The sequence below is a fragment of the Borostomias antarcticus genome, assembly GCF_949987555.1.
Source record: "Borostomias antarcticus genome assembly, chromosome: 16".
NCBI classification, from domain to species: Eukaryota; Metazoa; Chordata; class Actinopteri; order Stomiiformes; family Stomiidae; genus Borostomias; species Borostomias antarcticus.
In genome coordinates, this window is record NC_140249.1 from 18,041,386 (window position 1) to 18,056,012 (window position 14,627).

General features: G+C 41.2%; 2 protein-coding genes across 2 annotated transcripts; one reads left to right on the forward strand and one right to left on the reverse strand.

The window, feature by feature from the left end:
• Positions 1–9,774: 9,774 nt before the first annotated feature.
• Positions 9,775–11,480, forward strand: mdkb (midkine b; the record flags this gene model as incomplete). Its single annotated transcript, XM_084451342.1, has 5 exons — positions 9,775–9,791; positions 10,296–10,384; positions 10,505–10,678; positions 10,788–10,946; positions 11,348–11,480. The coding sequence occupies 5 exons, from the start codon at positions 9,775–9,777 to the stop codon at positions 11,368–11,370; spliced, it is 462 nt and encodes a 153-aa protein (XP_084307468.1). The 3' UTR covers positions 11,371–11,480.
• Positions 11,481–12,695: 1,215 nt separating this feature from the next.
• chrm4b (cholinergic receptor, muscarinic 4b) lies at positions 12,696–14,087 on the reverse strand (the record flags this gene model as incomplete). The annotated part of the gene is made up of 1 exon (XM_084451343.1): positions 12,696–14,087. One exon carries the CDS (start codon positions 14,085–14,087, stop codon positions 12,696–12,698), a length of 1,392 nt encoding a protein of 463 aa, XP_084307469.1.
• Positions 14,088–14,627: the final 540 nt, after the last annotated feature.

Genomic DNA, 14,627 nt, shown 5'->3' on the forward strand with positions numbered 1-14,627 from the left:
GTTGCTTTTTAGGAGCTCAGCAGGGATGTTGGTTGAAAGTGTTGGCTTGACAGGAGAGAAATCATTGCTTTGTCATGACGGCTCATAGTTATCCTTTTGGAATTTTAGTGACTTACAGATACATGTGTTTACTTGGATGACAGTATGTTTGTTCTGCCATTGGATATTTAACTTAAAGGTATGTCTATCACTGAAATATTGAGATATTGATAATACTATACTATTTATAGAGGTAACGGTCTGCATATTTGCTTATACAGTATGATCAAATGGAGAAAAAACAAGCATCCTAGTAACTCATGACAAGCTGTTTTTAATTCTGTTCAATGCTTTGTATTTCTCTGCGTGGCTTGAGCATCCATTACATTCTACAGTTTCTAGATATTTATATACAGCTTTGAAATATTTTTCTGTAATCTTTCTTTGTTACATAAAATGTAAATTGAATGTGTATTTTTCCAAATATTGGTGTATAGTTACTCTGTAAATATGTGTCATGTCCGTTTAAACATCTTGGAAGGGTGTCTTCGGTCTGTGTAAGAAGAAAAGCTCCAGTTTAGCATTTTGGATGGTTTAGATGACAAGATACTGAACTTGACAAATAGGTTGGTGATAGAAAGTGAATCCTGCTTCTGCCAAAGCAAATTGGCCTACCGTTGGTTACTTTACACCATGATAAATAATAGGCCTACTGCAGCATAATCATGGTAAATACTACTACAGCATAACTGTTTCTACCAGTACATGTGTTGTCTTTACTAAATCACATTTTTAAATGAGCGATGTGGCAGTTTGACAATAATGGCCCATTAAAAAAGAAAACGAGATTAATTTTCCCACTTAAAATAATTGTACTATAATACTTGCCATTACAATGAACAATTTCTGAGATTTGGGTGAACTTCACTGACTCTGAGATAAAGTTTTATCTGTCAACATAAAAATCCGTTACCACTGTCAATTATTTCAAAACTTTAGTGTCTTTCATATATTAGTCTGTTTACATAACTTGGTGCACAGTAGTTTGAAAGGTGAGGAGATGGAAACACTATTCTCAGTAGTGTGAAAGGTGAGGAGATGGAAACACTATTCTCCAGATGATGTGGAAGCCGACTCCAGCTCCTCAAGCAGCCTACATCAGTTTACTTTTCGCTGTACAATTTTACAAAGTATTATCAAAAACATGGCTTGACTTAAGTAAAATGTAGGTTACTTTTTATCAAAATACCTGCTATAACTGCCTCATTTTAGCTGTGTAAGTGAGGCTTTAACAACTATTAGTTGTCTGTATTATTAATGCTTACTTTTTGAGTTGCTGTGCAATTCAGGTTTAGAGTAGTAGCATTTAAAGACATAGCCTACAGTGCTAGTACAGATGTGTGAATGATGGCACTGTCCAATATGCTCACTGTAATTATATAGATTTCACCTGTGAAGTTTTGTACTTATGAACAGAGACCAAAATAGTGGACAGAACTTAATGAAATGTAAAAAAAAAAAAAAAAAAAAAAAAATGAATTAATGATTAGTTGTATTGTATATTTGCTCTTCAAGCCTGTCTGTTACTGTATTTGGAGAATAATAAATCTTTAAACATACAGTAGACTGGCCTTTTTTGTTATTTAACAGTCTTGTAAATGTCTGTTGAAAGACGTTAAAGGCTATTTGATGCACTATGATGACCGAGTATGATATGCCTGGCTACAGCTAAGGGTATGCTAGTTTGGAGAATGCTAGTCAGATCAGCAAACACTTGCTATTTCAGCTTCAATTCAGTCCTTGTTTTGGAAGTGTAGGGATCCCCTGCTTGGTGGCTGGTCTTTTCTTGCACTGTGAGGGGAGAAGACTTTGTAGGACTCAGCAGGGGATGACTTCCTTCCACAATTTGGCCTTCATGTGACTTTTCCCAGCTGCAGGCTCCAATAGCAACAGGCTAACAATGGCTGCCACGCATGACTGATCCATTTTAGCGTGAGGAGATAGCTGACAACTTTGGGTGGTGGTGGCATTAAACTCTGCCCAAAGAAGCAACAGCTAACAAAGCTACAAGGATTTTATTTTTACTTTTTCTGCCGTTTAAAGCTTGAATTTGCCAGCATTTCCCTCTGTTGTTATTGGTATATTTCTTGACACTGAAGAGTGTAAAGGTCCCCACGGAGAGGGTTCTGAAAATCTTTATAGACCTAGCACAAGTGAACAAAGCCTTCGGTAATTCACAATATGATTTACTTGAGATCCCAAATAAAGCGTGCTAAATTGCATGTTCCCCCTACCATTGCCTTGGAGGGGTGGCCCGCCCCCACAACACGACCTCACGCCCCTCCTGAAAGACCCACCCAAGAAATAATACCAAAAATAGCAGACTTTTAGATCGCTTAAGTTTTAGCTTAAGTGGAGTTTAACATAGCGAAAATTATCATCAAGGCTAGTGGACATTTTCTGACTTAGTGAGAGATGAAAATATTTTTGGTTGCTGTAGCTAGCTGTAACCACAGTTAAGTCTAGGCCTATGTCTTCTGATGTTACAGTAGTTACTATGTACAGTAAGCTAACATTAGTTAGAGGCAGAGAGGCAGCTTTCAGTTCCCCCCAAACTCTGGAACAATGGAAATCTTCAAGCGAGATCTCAAGATGTACCTTTTCAGTCTAGCCTACAATCACTAGCCAGGACCTAGAGACACAGAAAGGCAGCCTCCAGCCTGCCTGTGAATCCTCTGTATACATTGGTATATATCCTGTTGTATATATCCTGTTATGCACTGTATGTATATTTAGATGTGTATACAGATGCTGGTTGCCCTGCAACTGGCACGTTCTGTTTTATTATCCGTGTTGCTTTTATGGCTCTGCGTGCTACTAACCCTTTTCTGCCTCCCCTCTCCCTAGTGCCTCTTTCTCTCCCTCCTACCTTCTAACCAGATCCAGTGGATGCACCACTGTCACCCGCAGACCACCCTGAATCCGATAGATACCCCCGTGTCTGCTGTAGATGTCCAGTACAGCCACTAACCCTGTCCTCCTCCCTAGTGTCTCTACCTCTTATACTCTAAACAGGTCCTGTGGACTCCCCCTGTCTCCTGCAGGCCACCCTGTAGCAGGCCCTGGAGAACCTCTCTCTTGCTCTCTGTAAAGCGCATTGTGTTGACTCTGTGTATGAAATCCGCTATATAAATAAAGTTTGATTTCATTAGTTGTGTTGTGGACTAAATGGTTGTATTCAAGTAACATTTTTCCCATTTAGACTGCATTTTCGGCAATGCTTTTGCGATTTATTTTCAGCTGTTCAGCATTCACAAACATTTTCTGCAGGAAATGTAATTTTTCTAGTACCGTAATATTTTTTTATGTATTGTAAATAAATACAACACACAAAAAAACAACACTGTCAATACCATGTATCCATGACATGCCCAACCTGCAACAACACTAGTAGTTTGGGGGGACCTATCACCCACCTCACGAGGCTAGCGCAGAAGAAATAAAAAAAATAATACTGAAAGTAATAAAAAATAAACTAAAACTAAACATTTTCAAAAAATAAAAAATAAACTAAACTAGCAAACCCGCTTTGAATATGAATTAAAACTAAACTGAAATTGAAAACAAAAAGTTGAAACAATATAAAAATAAAAACTAATGAAAAAAGCGAAACTATTATAACTTTGGCACAGACCTCCGCCTATGAATGCATTATGTGGCTCTGTGCATGCACATGCGTGTGTGAGAGCAGGACATGTGTATTGCTGCATTCATTACGTCAAGAGCTTTATGTCCATCCAAACCCTGTGTCTCTGTGACTTTTCCATGTCGAGATATGGCCATTTCAATTCCCCCCCATTGACAGCGAATGGTCCAAAGAAAAAATGAATGGAGGGGAATGGCCAAAATGTAATGCGTTCTAAGTTGGCCCATGCTAGACCTCTCTAACGAGTTTCATGAAAATCGGTCTGGTAATTTTTGCGTTACCCTGCTAACAAACCAATAACACATGCCACCGAAAACATTACCTCTCGCCCTGCGCTGTCGTTGTGGCGGAGGTAATTATTCATAAGCAATTCATGAAATATTGATCAAAATTAACAAATGGAAACCACCTGCAGCTGTGGTGCCGAAGTTGGTCAATGCAAGACCAGACACTTCTGGATACCACTGCAGTCAAACCGTTCTTCACTGGGGGGCCGTGGCCCTCGGGATGGACAGCAGTTGTGAGGCCTCTTTGGCCTGGAACAAATACAACATCATTGAAATATAAGTACAGTATTACTGTAGAATCAGATGACTTGATTAGTTCTCCTCCTACACCACTGTCTCTTCACCTCCTCACAGTCTCCTGCTGGAGGGTCATATCCTGCCATGTCCACCTTCCTCTAACATGGATGTCATAAGATGAGCCACCTAATGGTTACTGAAGATTCTTCATCAACATCACAATATAGGCTGGTAAGCAGGGTATTACAGCATTAAATGCTGACATAATACCTACAGTACGTCATTACAATTCAATGGTTTCCAGGCATGGAGCATTAAGGCCATGCCAAACAGGTCAGAAGCAGCAGTGGCATTTTCACACAATAGAACGGAATGTTCTAGTGGATACGGTGAGGTAGCCTACATACCTGTACATTTCCTGTAACACGAACAACCATGTAATGACTCAATGGTTCATTCCCTATGATCAAACAGGTGGATCTGGGGCCTGTATTAATCATATCCCTATATGTTCTTGGCATTCCTTATACTCTGGATACAATGGATCCATTGTAAAGAAGGTGGTGTGGCTAGGATATTAGTAATCTGAGCAAACATGACTGGAGTTCTGGGTTTGTTATAATACGTTTGTTGTGCAATAGTAATTTAGAGACTGTGGAGCCTGGTCTACCTGTCAAGGCGTAGATTATAGCTTAGATTATACTGGAATTATTAGAATGGAGCACCCAAACTGGAGAATCCACCCGCCTCACTGTCAATGTCACGCCTAGGCAGAGTTCCGCATACCTCTCCACAACTGGGCCAAGGTGCATTCCATCTCAATAAAGTCAGTTCAGTAAGTCAATCTATGCAAAATAAGCAGTCTATGGCAAAATCATTTGAAATAATTCAAAATATGGATTATTATTACAATGTACATTTTGAACAGATTGAGCTGAGATAGAATTGACAAGATCAGAAACAGTGTTGCGCTGTCTCCTTGGATTGTGACACTAAAAACATAGAAATGGAAATAAAAGCAATTAATTAATTTATGTTATAATTTAAAGGCAAATCAAAGATGAATTACTTCAGGCCCCTCCAAAAAAAATCTTAATTGGTGTAAATGAGAATTACAGAATCAAAGAGCTAAATATCTATGAGAGAGGTAAACAACAACAACAACAACAACAGATGTGAGGAAGCCTTCCTATGCTGCATGTTTGAAGAACAATGAAGGACTTAAAATCATAATCAGTCTCTTATGCAAATGAGATGGTTTTGTTTTGCTCGTGAGGATTACTTAGGCCTAGTGCCACGTGGGTTCCTGATGTCATTGAGTGGCTGATTTAAATGTTCAAATGCGACCAGCCCAAACTAGCTCAGAAAAAAATTGCAGACACAAGCTGTAGTCTGAGAACGAGAGCAGGACAACTCCACCAGTGACTGTGAAGAGGGAAGCTACCCACTTTCGAGAATAAAGTAAGTTCAGTTGTTCTGTTCTTTTTATTAACTTTTTTCAGTTATTATTTCCGACATTTCAAAGAGCCTACAATGGTTAAAGTGTTTAATCTTCATTCACTGTTGTAAATGGTCAAATCAATAACATGTTGCGCACTACGCAAAAGCCGCTCGAAGTAGTTTAATAACGCTTTTATGCAGCTGTCATAGATAAGGTATGGTATCTTTACATTTGGAATATATGTCTAAAATATCTCATCTTATTCATTTTTAAAAATAAATAAATAAATTATAGATCACCTTTAATTCTGACGTTTAGTGAACTCTGAAGTCCAGGTGTAATCTTGTCGAGGTTTCCTATCTACCTCAGTAGATCTACCAGATGGCAAAACGTGTTTCCTTCATAGTGTCACATTCCTGCAGTTTTCATCCCATTTCGACTTCGATAGACGAGTCTCTATTGGGTGTATTGGGTCAGAGCCGGTTTCGGGTCATTGGACTGCAGAGCTGGCAACAAAACAACTAGAGTGTTGAAAAAACGGAGTTTTTATACAAAAGAGAACTCACTTATGTGACAGTCCGCAGGCGGTGTGATTTCTGGATGTTTTTGTCTCCCTGTCAAAGCCGTCAAAATGTCCAGATTCATCCGCCGCTGTAGGAAGTAGCCATGGCTAGCCCATTGTCTGTACTCAGCTTTGGGGTTTATTTTACTCCAATTAAAGCAACACTCACTCTTCCTCATGTTGGACAAGGACCAACACTGTCAATGGGTAATGGACCAAGCAATGTTCATACTTCAAATATATATTCATTTGTACTACAAGTGACACAGTTAAACAACATTTTTCAAGTTTTGTTATATTAGGTAGACCTATATTTTCTACAATTTATGACAATATTTTCATGGTTAAAGTGAGAAGGACTGATTGGTGGAATGGACGCTCTGTAGTTTCCTCCTGTGACAACATTTAATCCTGGTCTTCCCCCCTCCTCTTTTGTGACCTGCACCTCTCATTCACACTTTTTGGGTTAGTGGTCAGACCACGCATTTGTTAGGCCCATTCAGGGGATGTGTCTTTGAAGAGTGGGGAATAACTATGGTCAATACGGTCACAAGCTGCTGTTTGTACCTTGTCAATGGAAGGAACATTCTCTACTCTTTTTGTTTGCAAGATATTTCCTGAGTCTTCTGACCATGTCGTAGTAAAAACGTCAGTTGTGTCATGCCTTGTCAACATATAATGTTTGGTTGATATGGAAATTGTGTTTCGGAGATCCATCCACACACATTTGCTTTCAACATCACCTTTAAAGGATTTTCATGAAGTTTGCCTCTCAGGGAGAGTGAACTCTATGGTCCTTGAGGAAGTTCTCAAAATGTACTGCCCTCGCTTTTACCAAAGGGAGCATCACCCATCTTTTCTTCATCTTAAGACGTGATTGTCTTCTTATGCAAATAAGTTTATATTCAGCCGGTCTAAGGAGAGGGGCCTGCTCCCTGAGACGTGGCATGGGATCTGTGTTCGGCCTTTTGAGAGAAATGAAAACAGGCAAGAAGGGGCTTTGTTTTGGGCCAATGAATCAGTATTCCTTTGAGGGGGACTCTAAAGGGTCTTTCAGGCAGCGCTTGGCCTCCCCCTCCGCATGGCTGGAGCACAGAGAGGGGGCCTGCTGAGAGCCTGTTCTGTCTCACACAAAAGCCCCCCCCCCACCTCCCGAAGCCCAGAGAAGCCCTCCACATTTAGGAGCGTCCCGAGGAGTGGGATTTGCTCCGCCGGCTGACGTGTGAAAGAAGGGCCTCGGTTTAATGGAGGCCTGAAAGAGGGAGTCTGTCATTTTTAAACACAATGAGAGAGAGAGAGAGAGAGAGGGGGGGGGGGGGGGGGAGAGAGAGAGGGAGAGAGAGAGAGAGAGAGGGATGGAGGGGGAGAGAGGGAGCAAGCAGATTTATGGGTTATTGACAAATTTAATGTATTCATGGGTGTGCCCATGGCCCACATATGAGGGCAAGATACTACTGTGCTTGTTGATTGAGCCCTCATCAAATAATAGTGGAGGCTTTCAATGGTATTCCATTGACTCCAATGTGACAAAGGTTAAACAACCAAAATATTTTGGTGAAATACAAACAATTTGAATGGGAGCAATATCAGAATACATTAGCCTACTTATAGAATTGTGACTGGAGAGTTTGAGACTGCTTGGCGTGATGGAAATAGTCTGAAGTGTTGGGCAAATCACATACAGAGTTAAACCAACAGAAGGGCCAAGTTAAATCAACATTAGTTCTTTGTCACTGCTAAGTAAAGTTGGCAACCTGAATGGGTTACATATAAGACAAGAAGAATCCATGTTCATAGTACAATAGTTTATTTCAACACAGGGAATGTTGTCCTATTCTATATACTGTTTGAGCTGTTTTCATTTAGCTGGAATATATGACATGGAGTATATGACATGATTAGCAGTGGTGGGAATTCTTCCCTGAAATAGATGTTCCTGGAAGAACTTGACTTCTGCTTGGACAGAAACACCTTGTAGGACCGGTTTAGAGGAAATTAGTTCTAGCCATTTACCCCAGCCAACCAAGTATAGGCTAGAAGCATCATGTATGAGTGCCAGGGCTACAAAACATATAGGCACAAATTAAGCACAACGTGTGTATTACGTTCCACTTTAGTTAGGCCTACAGTCCAATATGTTGTTTGTCCGTTTTGTGCTTTTGTTCCCTCTTTCTTGCTGTCCTTGAGTTCTAGGCGCTCCTGTTCCATTGGTCGTCTGTCCTGTCCGTCATCGTTAGCTGTGCTGGCAATCACAACAAAAACAGGGACTGTAGATGCAAATTATACATTTATGTTTTAATTGCACATGGTCCCTTCCAAATAAAATTGAAAATAAAAATAAATCATCGCTGTTCCACGTGCCGCCAGCTAATCGTCTCGTCCTGTCAGCCAATCATCTCATCGTGTCACTTTACTGTTGTCCAATCAGGGAGTTCTGCTGTTTATTTAAAGGTATAATATGTAATATGTGGATTATTTCCCCCATCTAGTGTCTAAAGATAAGAACTGCAACAACACAACGTATTGGTTGCCAAAATGCCAGAGAATGCACTGTTTCAGTCATACTGTGATATCTTCACTCCGTGAGGAACATAACGTTACACTAATCAGTAATCACAATCAAGTATTTCAGAGTGCCATGTAATAAGTTACGTTAGATGCTGTAGTGTGGAGATAACGTTAGGTCTGGCTATGCAGATTCCAAGAAAGATAGGCTACCGATAGCTAGTTAGCTAGCTTACCGGTCTAGTAGAAAAGTAGCCATGTCACCATGCAACTTTATCCCATGAAACTCCATAAACTCTGTCCAACGAGCAAAGGCTAGCCCGATATCTATCCGACTTTTGCTCCTTCTTTGGTCACTGAGCTTTTGAGATTCGTATCACACGGTTTGCCGGGGCTCAGGCGGAGAAGCAGGATGACGAAACTCTGCCATTTTACCAAACGTTTAGCTGAAAAGAGCGAGCGGAAGTGGATGGAAAAGCTGCCGTTTTATAGTCGTACACACACTAACCAACATCTATTATGCTGCTAATTCATGGAAGTACGTTAGTTGGCTACTGCTAATCTCACAGTGGTGAAGCTAGAATAGTACCTGGCAACCCAGTGCACAGTACCAACGCTGTAATACTATTGGCTGGTATGATATCAACAGAGTGTCATTGTCGGGCTGTCAAAATTTCATAATGTAATAATTTCAGACAAAATATAACTTTTTATGGAAAAGCAATACTTTTACTCTGCAGCCTTCGCAAAGCCCTATGGATGTATTATTTTTGAAAAATGTTTTATTTTAATCCACATATTACATATTATACCTTTAAACCTTCGTCTCCCGTCTGTTTAGGTAGTGGCATTTGATTTCTGTTAGGTAGGCTGTCTATTCTGTTTTTTACTCCTAGACTTCTGTTATTTACCTTACGTTCTGTTCTGTATTTGTAGCCTCTTTTTGTTATGGGTTAATGTCTGTCCTGTTGCTCCGGTCCCCCCCATAGTTCCAGGGGAGGGTTAGGGAGGTAGGCTAGCGGCCCATGGGTTTACATTTTCACACGTAGGTAACTCGATGTCTAAATACACCAGGTAAGCTTCTTTGGTCAGGTGCTACCTTTTGTATCTTAGTGGGCTTAGTCTAGGACGGATAGTTTAGAGATAGATAGTGAGGACGATGGTTTGTACATCTAGGTAAGTAAGTGATTAGGGTAGTGTTCAAGGGATTAGAGATAGGAACGGGTTTAGGTACTTTGTTATTTTGGCACCTGTACTGCCCCTCCCCTTAGCTTGTCCCGAGGAGAGCTGGTCCTCATGTTTTCATTGTTTAATGTTGTCTTGTTACCCGTCAAGTACAGTATCACCTATTTTGGTACCACAATATACCTAACAAGGTTTTTGTTACTTGGTCGTCTGTCTACCTTTTTGGATATTATTTGTATTGTTTGCTTTTGCCACTGCCTCCATAGTCTCTACCTTACATTATCCAAAATTAGCCACAAGCAGGCACCACTTGTTGTGTTTGCCCCTCTCCCTCTACACCCCTAAACATAGCAGCCTGAGAGGAGCCGTAACGGTGGGTTTTTCTCTCCACAGAATGCAGGGTGTGTTCTCAATTACACTTGTGCTGCTTGTGGCCTTGATGGTCACCATAGAAGCCAACAAAAATCACAAAGGTCACAAAGGTAAGAAATCTGGTCTCTTAATGCGACTACATTCATGTTGAAAGGAATCTATTTTGTTATTTGCCTGTAGCCAAACTCATGTCACCCTTATCACTCTTGTATGTTTCTGTGTGGTTACAGGTAGACCTGGAAACGGCAAAGATGGCAAAGCCGGTTCAGACTGCGCTGAGTGGACCTACAGTAAATGTGTGCCCAACTCTGAGGACTGTGGACCTGGGGTGCGCGAGGCCACCTGCAAGGACCAGACCAAGAAAATCGACTGCAAAATCCCCTGCAACTGGAAGAAGGACCTCAGTGAGACACCATTTTGAAAATGTCGACCCTGGTGCAAATAAGACACTGTGTAGACTGTATCATCGTACACATTGAAATAACAGGTTCTTCTGGTGTTTTCTCTTCCTAGACGACTGTAAGTACAGGTTCACCAACTGGGGAGAGTGTGACTCAGTGACAGCGACCAAGAGCAGGTCGGGAACCCTGAAGAAAGCCATGTTCAACGCTGAGTGCAAGCCGACCGTCAAGGTGTCCAAACCCTGCTCTTCCAAAACCAAGAAGACCAGAAGTAAGCTCTTATACGTCATAGTCTGGCTGTCTGTGTCAACAGATGACTGTTATAAAGAGTAACAACGGTTAATGATTTGAGAGATGTGTATCGAGGCTTGGTTTATTGGTAGTGTGAGCGCCATTCGTGAATTTTCCCAACATAACCATGATCTATACACAAACAAAACCTTGACGCCTATAACAAGGATATTGAGCATCTTCGCAGACTTGTGGCTGTGACCGAAAATTTACACTAACTGGAAAAGCAAGTTTCTAAAAATGCGTCAAGAAAGAATCTAACAAGAAATCCAACATGAGGCATAAATCACTTAAAATGATCCAGGATTTAAATACAGGTGCCGTTTTAGCTTTGTTTTCAGTTTTGCTGTGAAGTGAACAACTTTGTCTTTCTTTTACCAGGTGAGAAGAGGAATGGGAACTAAAGAAAGAAGGGGGACTGGGTCACAGCAGGTTTGACGTCTGGCTTCATCAGCAGCACAATCGTCCTCTTCCCTCCCCTGCCGAACACTCAGCTGGTGTTTCTGTTCCTGAGAGGTTTCTCCTCCTCAGCAGTCCCTCTACAATCTCTCCTTTTACATGTCTGTTCATGGAACCAGTCTTATGTTATTTTTGTTTTGTTTATTTGGATTGAAGGTGAAAACGTATTTCTCCTGCTACTATAATCTAATTCATCAGAGTTAATAGTTCATCCCCTGTTTTAACCGAGTATGTCAACAACTCAAACTTCTTTTGGTAGTTTTTGACAAATAATTAGATAAATAATTAATATCCAGATCATACTATGAACAAAATCGTAATGCTTCTACTATGATGGAGTATGTCACTGAATATTTCGAAGGAGTTCTGTTTTAGAAGGTTGTAGAGTAATAGGTTTTTCCAAGTGTGTATGAGTGGATATCCCAGAAAAAGACAAAACATTCTAGAATCATCCGGGATAACTGAAATCGTTTGTGAAAATGTGAGCTGTATTTTTGAACTGTAGACTTTGTCAGCATAATTGCAACATAAGGTTTGTTTAAAAACATTAAATACTGTACTGCTGTTTTGTTTACTGTAACAACAAATTTGTTTGTGTGAATTTCTATTCTGAATATGAATTCTATATAGTGTATTCTGTATATCTTGAATACAGTACATTCACCTCTTCAAAGGCAAATAAAGACTTCAGACACAATGACAAAGGAAAAATGATCCCTTACATAAATTAAATTAGTATTGAAACATTCACTTGTTGAAAATGTTATATCTGTAACAAGGAACATTGTCTGTCCTATTCTAGCAATTAGACAGTATCATACCATGAAGATGAAGACAGTCACTCATAAACATATTTGAACATTTTCACAATTCCTTTGGCAGTCCAATTATCAAAAAAGGAAAATTTTCTGTAATGTATGGGTAACATCATTTGAGGAAAATTAACAAACTATTAAGAAATGGTTTGTGAACAATTATACATGGTCATTAAATTATTAGTAAATACCGGTATACACAGAACCACTGTAAGAGGTTGATGAAGAATCAAACCCACAACTCAATGGAGCCTGGTTTGATTTCAACCTCATGTAGTGGTTCTGTGTATATAGTCAATAATAATTTACTGATCATTTATAATTGCTTATACACATTAGTAGTTATTCAGTTATTTACGATTGCTTTATAAACTGCTATATAAAAAGAATAGATATGAAAGTGTTTCCAAAGTTTGCTGTTAAGATGTGAGGATAGAGGACATACTCACTCCACCTTACTTCCTTTCCAGGTTTTTGCATCGACACCTCAGAAGTTTCCAGAAGGTATTCCTGAAGGTGACGTTACAGAGTGCATAGCACGCAGGGTTGATGGTGCTGTTGATGTAGCACAGCCAGTAGCCTACGGTCCACACCGAGCCAGGAACACAAACATGACAGAAGGTCCCAATAATGGCCATAACGTTGTAGGGAGTCCAGGTGACAATGAACGCTAGAAGAATGGCCAAGATGATCCTTGTCACTTTCCTCTCCCTCGCTATTAACCGTCTCCTCCTCTTAGCCTGGTAGTCACTATACCTGGGGGACACATTCAATGATTCTTTGGAAGGACGAGCAAGGGTAGGGGAGCCATTTTGTATAACCTTGGTGACATTGCTGCACTCTGATCCATTCTGTTGGACGACCGTCTGACAGCTTGGCCATCTGGGGTCTGTGCTTATCTCCGCAGGTACGTGTGTTGTGGAGGGGATCTCGGGGGCTCTCGGGGGATCTTCAGGGGCCTTGGGGTGAAGTGAGTTCCCTCTCTTCTCAGGACTGATACTGGTGTCAGCTTCGGCCGAGTTGACCTCGTTCCATCTCTCCGAGACGCTCTTTAACTCGAGCTCAGAGCACCCACATCTCCTCATCCTCAGGAAGCCGCGCTTCGCTGAGCCACTAGAGGTCCCCGATCTCTCACTGTCCGACTGCAGCTCAGCGACGCGGCTCCGGCTGGTCATGGAGATGCAGGTGTAGAGGACAATCATGATGACCGCAGGCACATAGAACGATGGGAGGGTGGTCACTAGGGTCACCGTGGGGCTGGAGAGGAGCTGGATGTAGCACTCCCCGTCAGGGACGATGCGCTTGCCTACGAAAGACTGCCAGAGGAGGATGGTGGGGGCCCAGAGCAGGAAGGACAGGACCCAGGCCGCCGTGATCATCAGCCTGGCCAGCCTGGTGGTCCGCCTGGCCGGATAGGTTAGCGGTCGGGTCAAGCAGAAGTAGCGGTCAAAGCTGATGATGAGGAGGTTCATGACGGAGGCATTGCTGATGGCGTAGTCCAGAGCCAGCCACAGGTCACAGACTACAGCTCCCAGAGGCCAGTAGCCCATGATGATGTAGAGGCTGTAGAGGTTCATGGACAGGAGGCCGATGATCAGGTCAGCGCAGGCCAGGCTGAACAGGAAGTAGTTGTTGATGGTCTGGAGCTGTCGGTTGACTTTGATTGACAGCATCACCAGGAAGTTGCCAAGGACAGTGATGATGCTGAGGGAGACGGTTACTATGGCGACTAGGACAAGTTTGGGAGTGCAGTATGAACATCCAGGCCTCCTGAATATTTGACACGAGCCATTGCCACAGGGAATGACCCAACTGATATTAGGGTCGATAGCCGAAACATGCTTCATGTTGCCTGGTGAAGATCATATTATATATATTAAAATTACATTTATAATTTGATTTTAAAATGCTCATTCATTAGTCAATACTGAATAGTCCTTGGTCATTGGATTTCCCAAAGTATTTACTACACCAAATGTGTCCATCATCAACAATTACATGGATATCCATGATGATGAACAATGACCTTCAACTTAAGAACAGACAAAAGACAGTTTATTATATTGTACAACATACATACATGTTTACAAAAAGCTACTGCATGTGGTAAAGATGTATGTAGTTATTTCTATGAACACAATTGTCTGGAGACAGAGAGGGTTCTTCTACTGTACTTTCCAATGTTGGATCAAACTCAACCTGCGCATGACACATGAATACTATCTATCTTCTCATGGAGGTGGTTACTTCCTTTTAAAGAGTTAGTAATTCCATAACTTACCACTTAAGTTAAAGGACAGTCTCTCGTGGTCTTCTGTATACACCGTGTCATCCATATTGCATGACTTCTGGGTGAACCAAGCATGTGTTAAATCCAAGCAAAGATC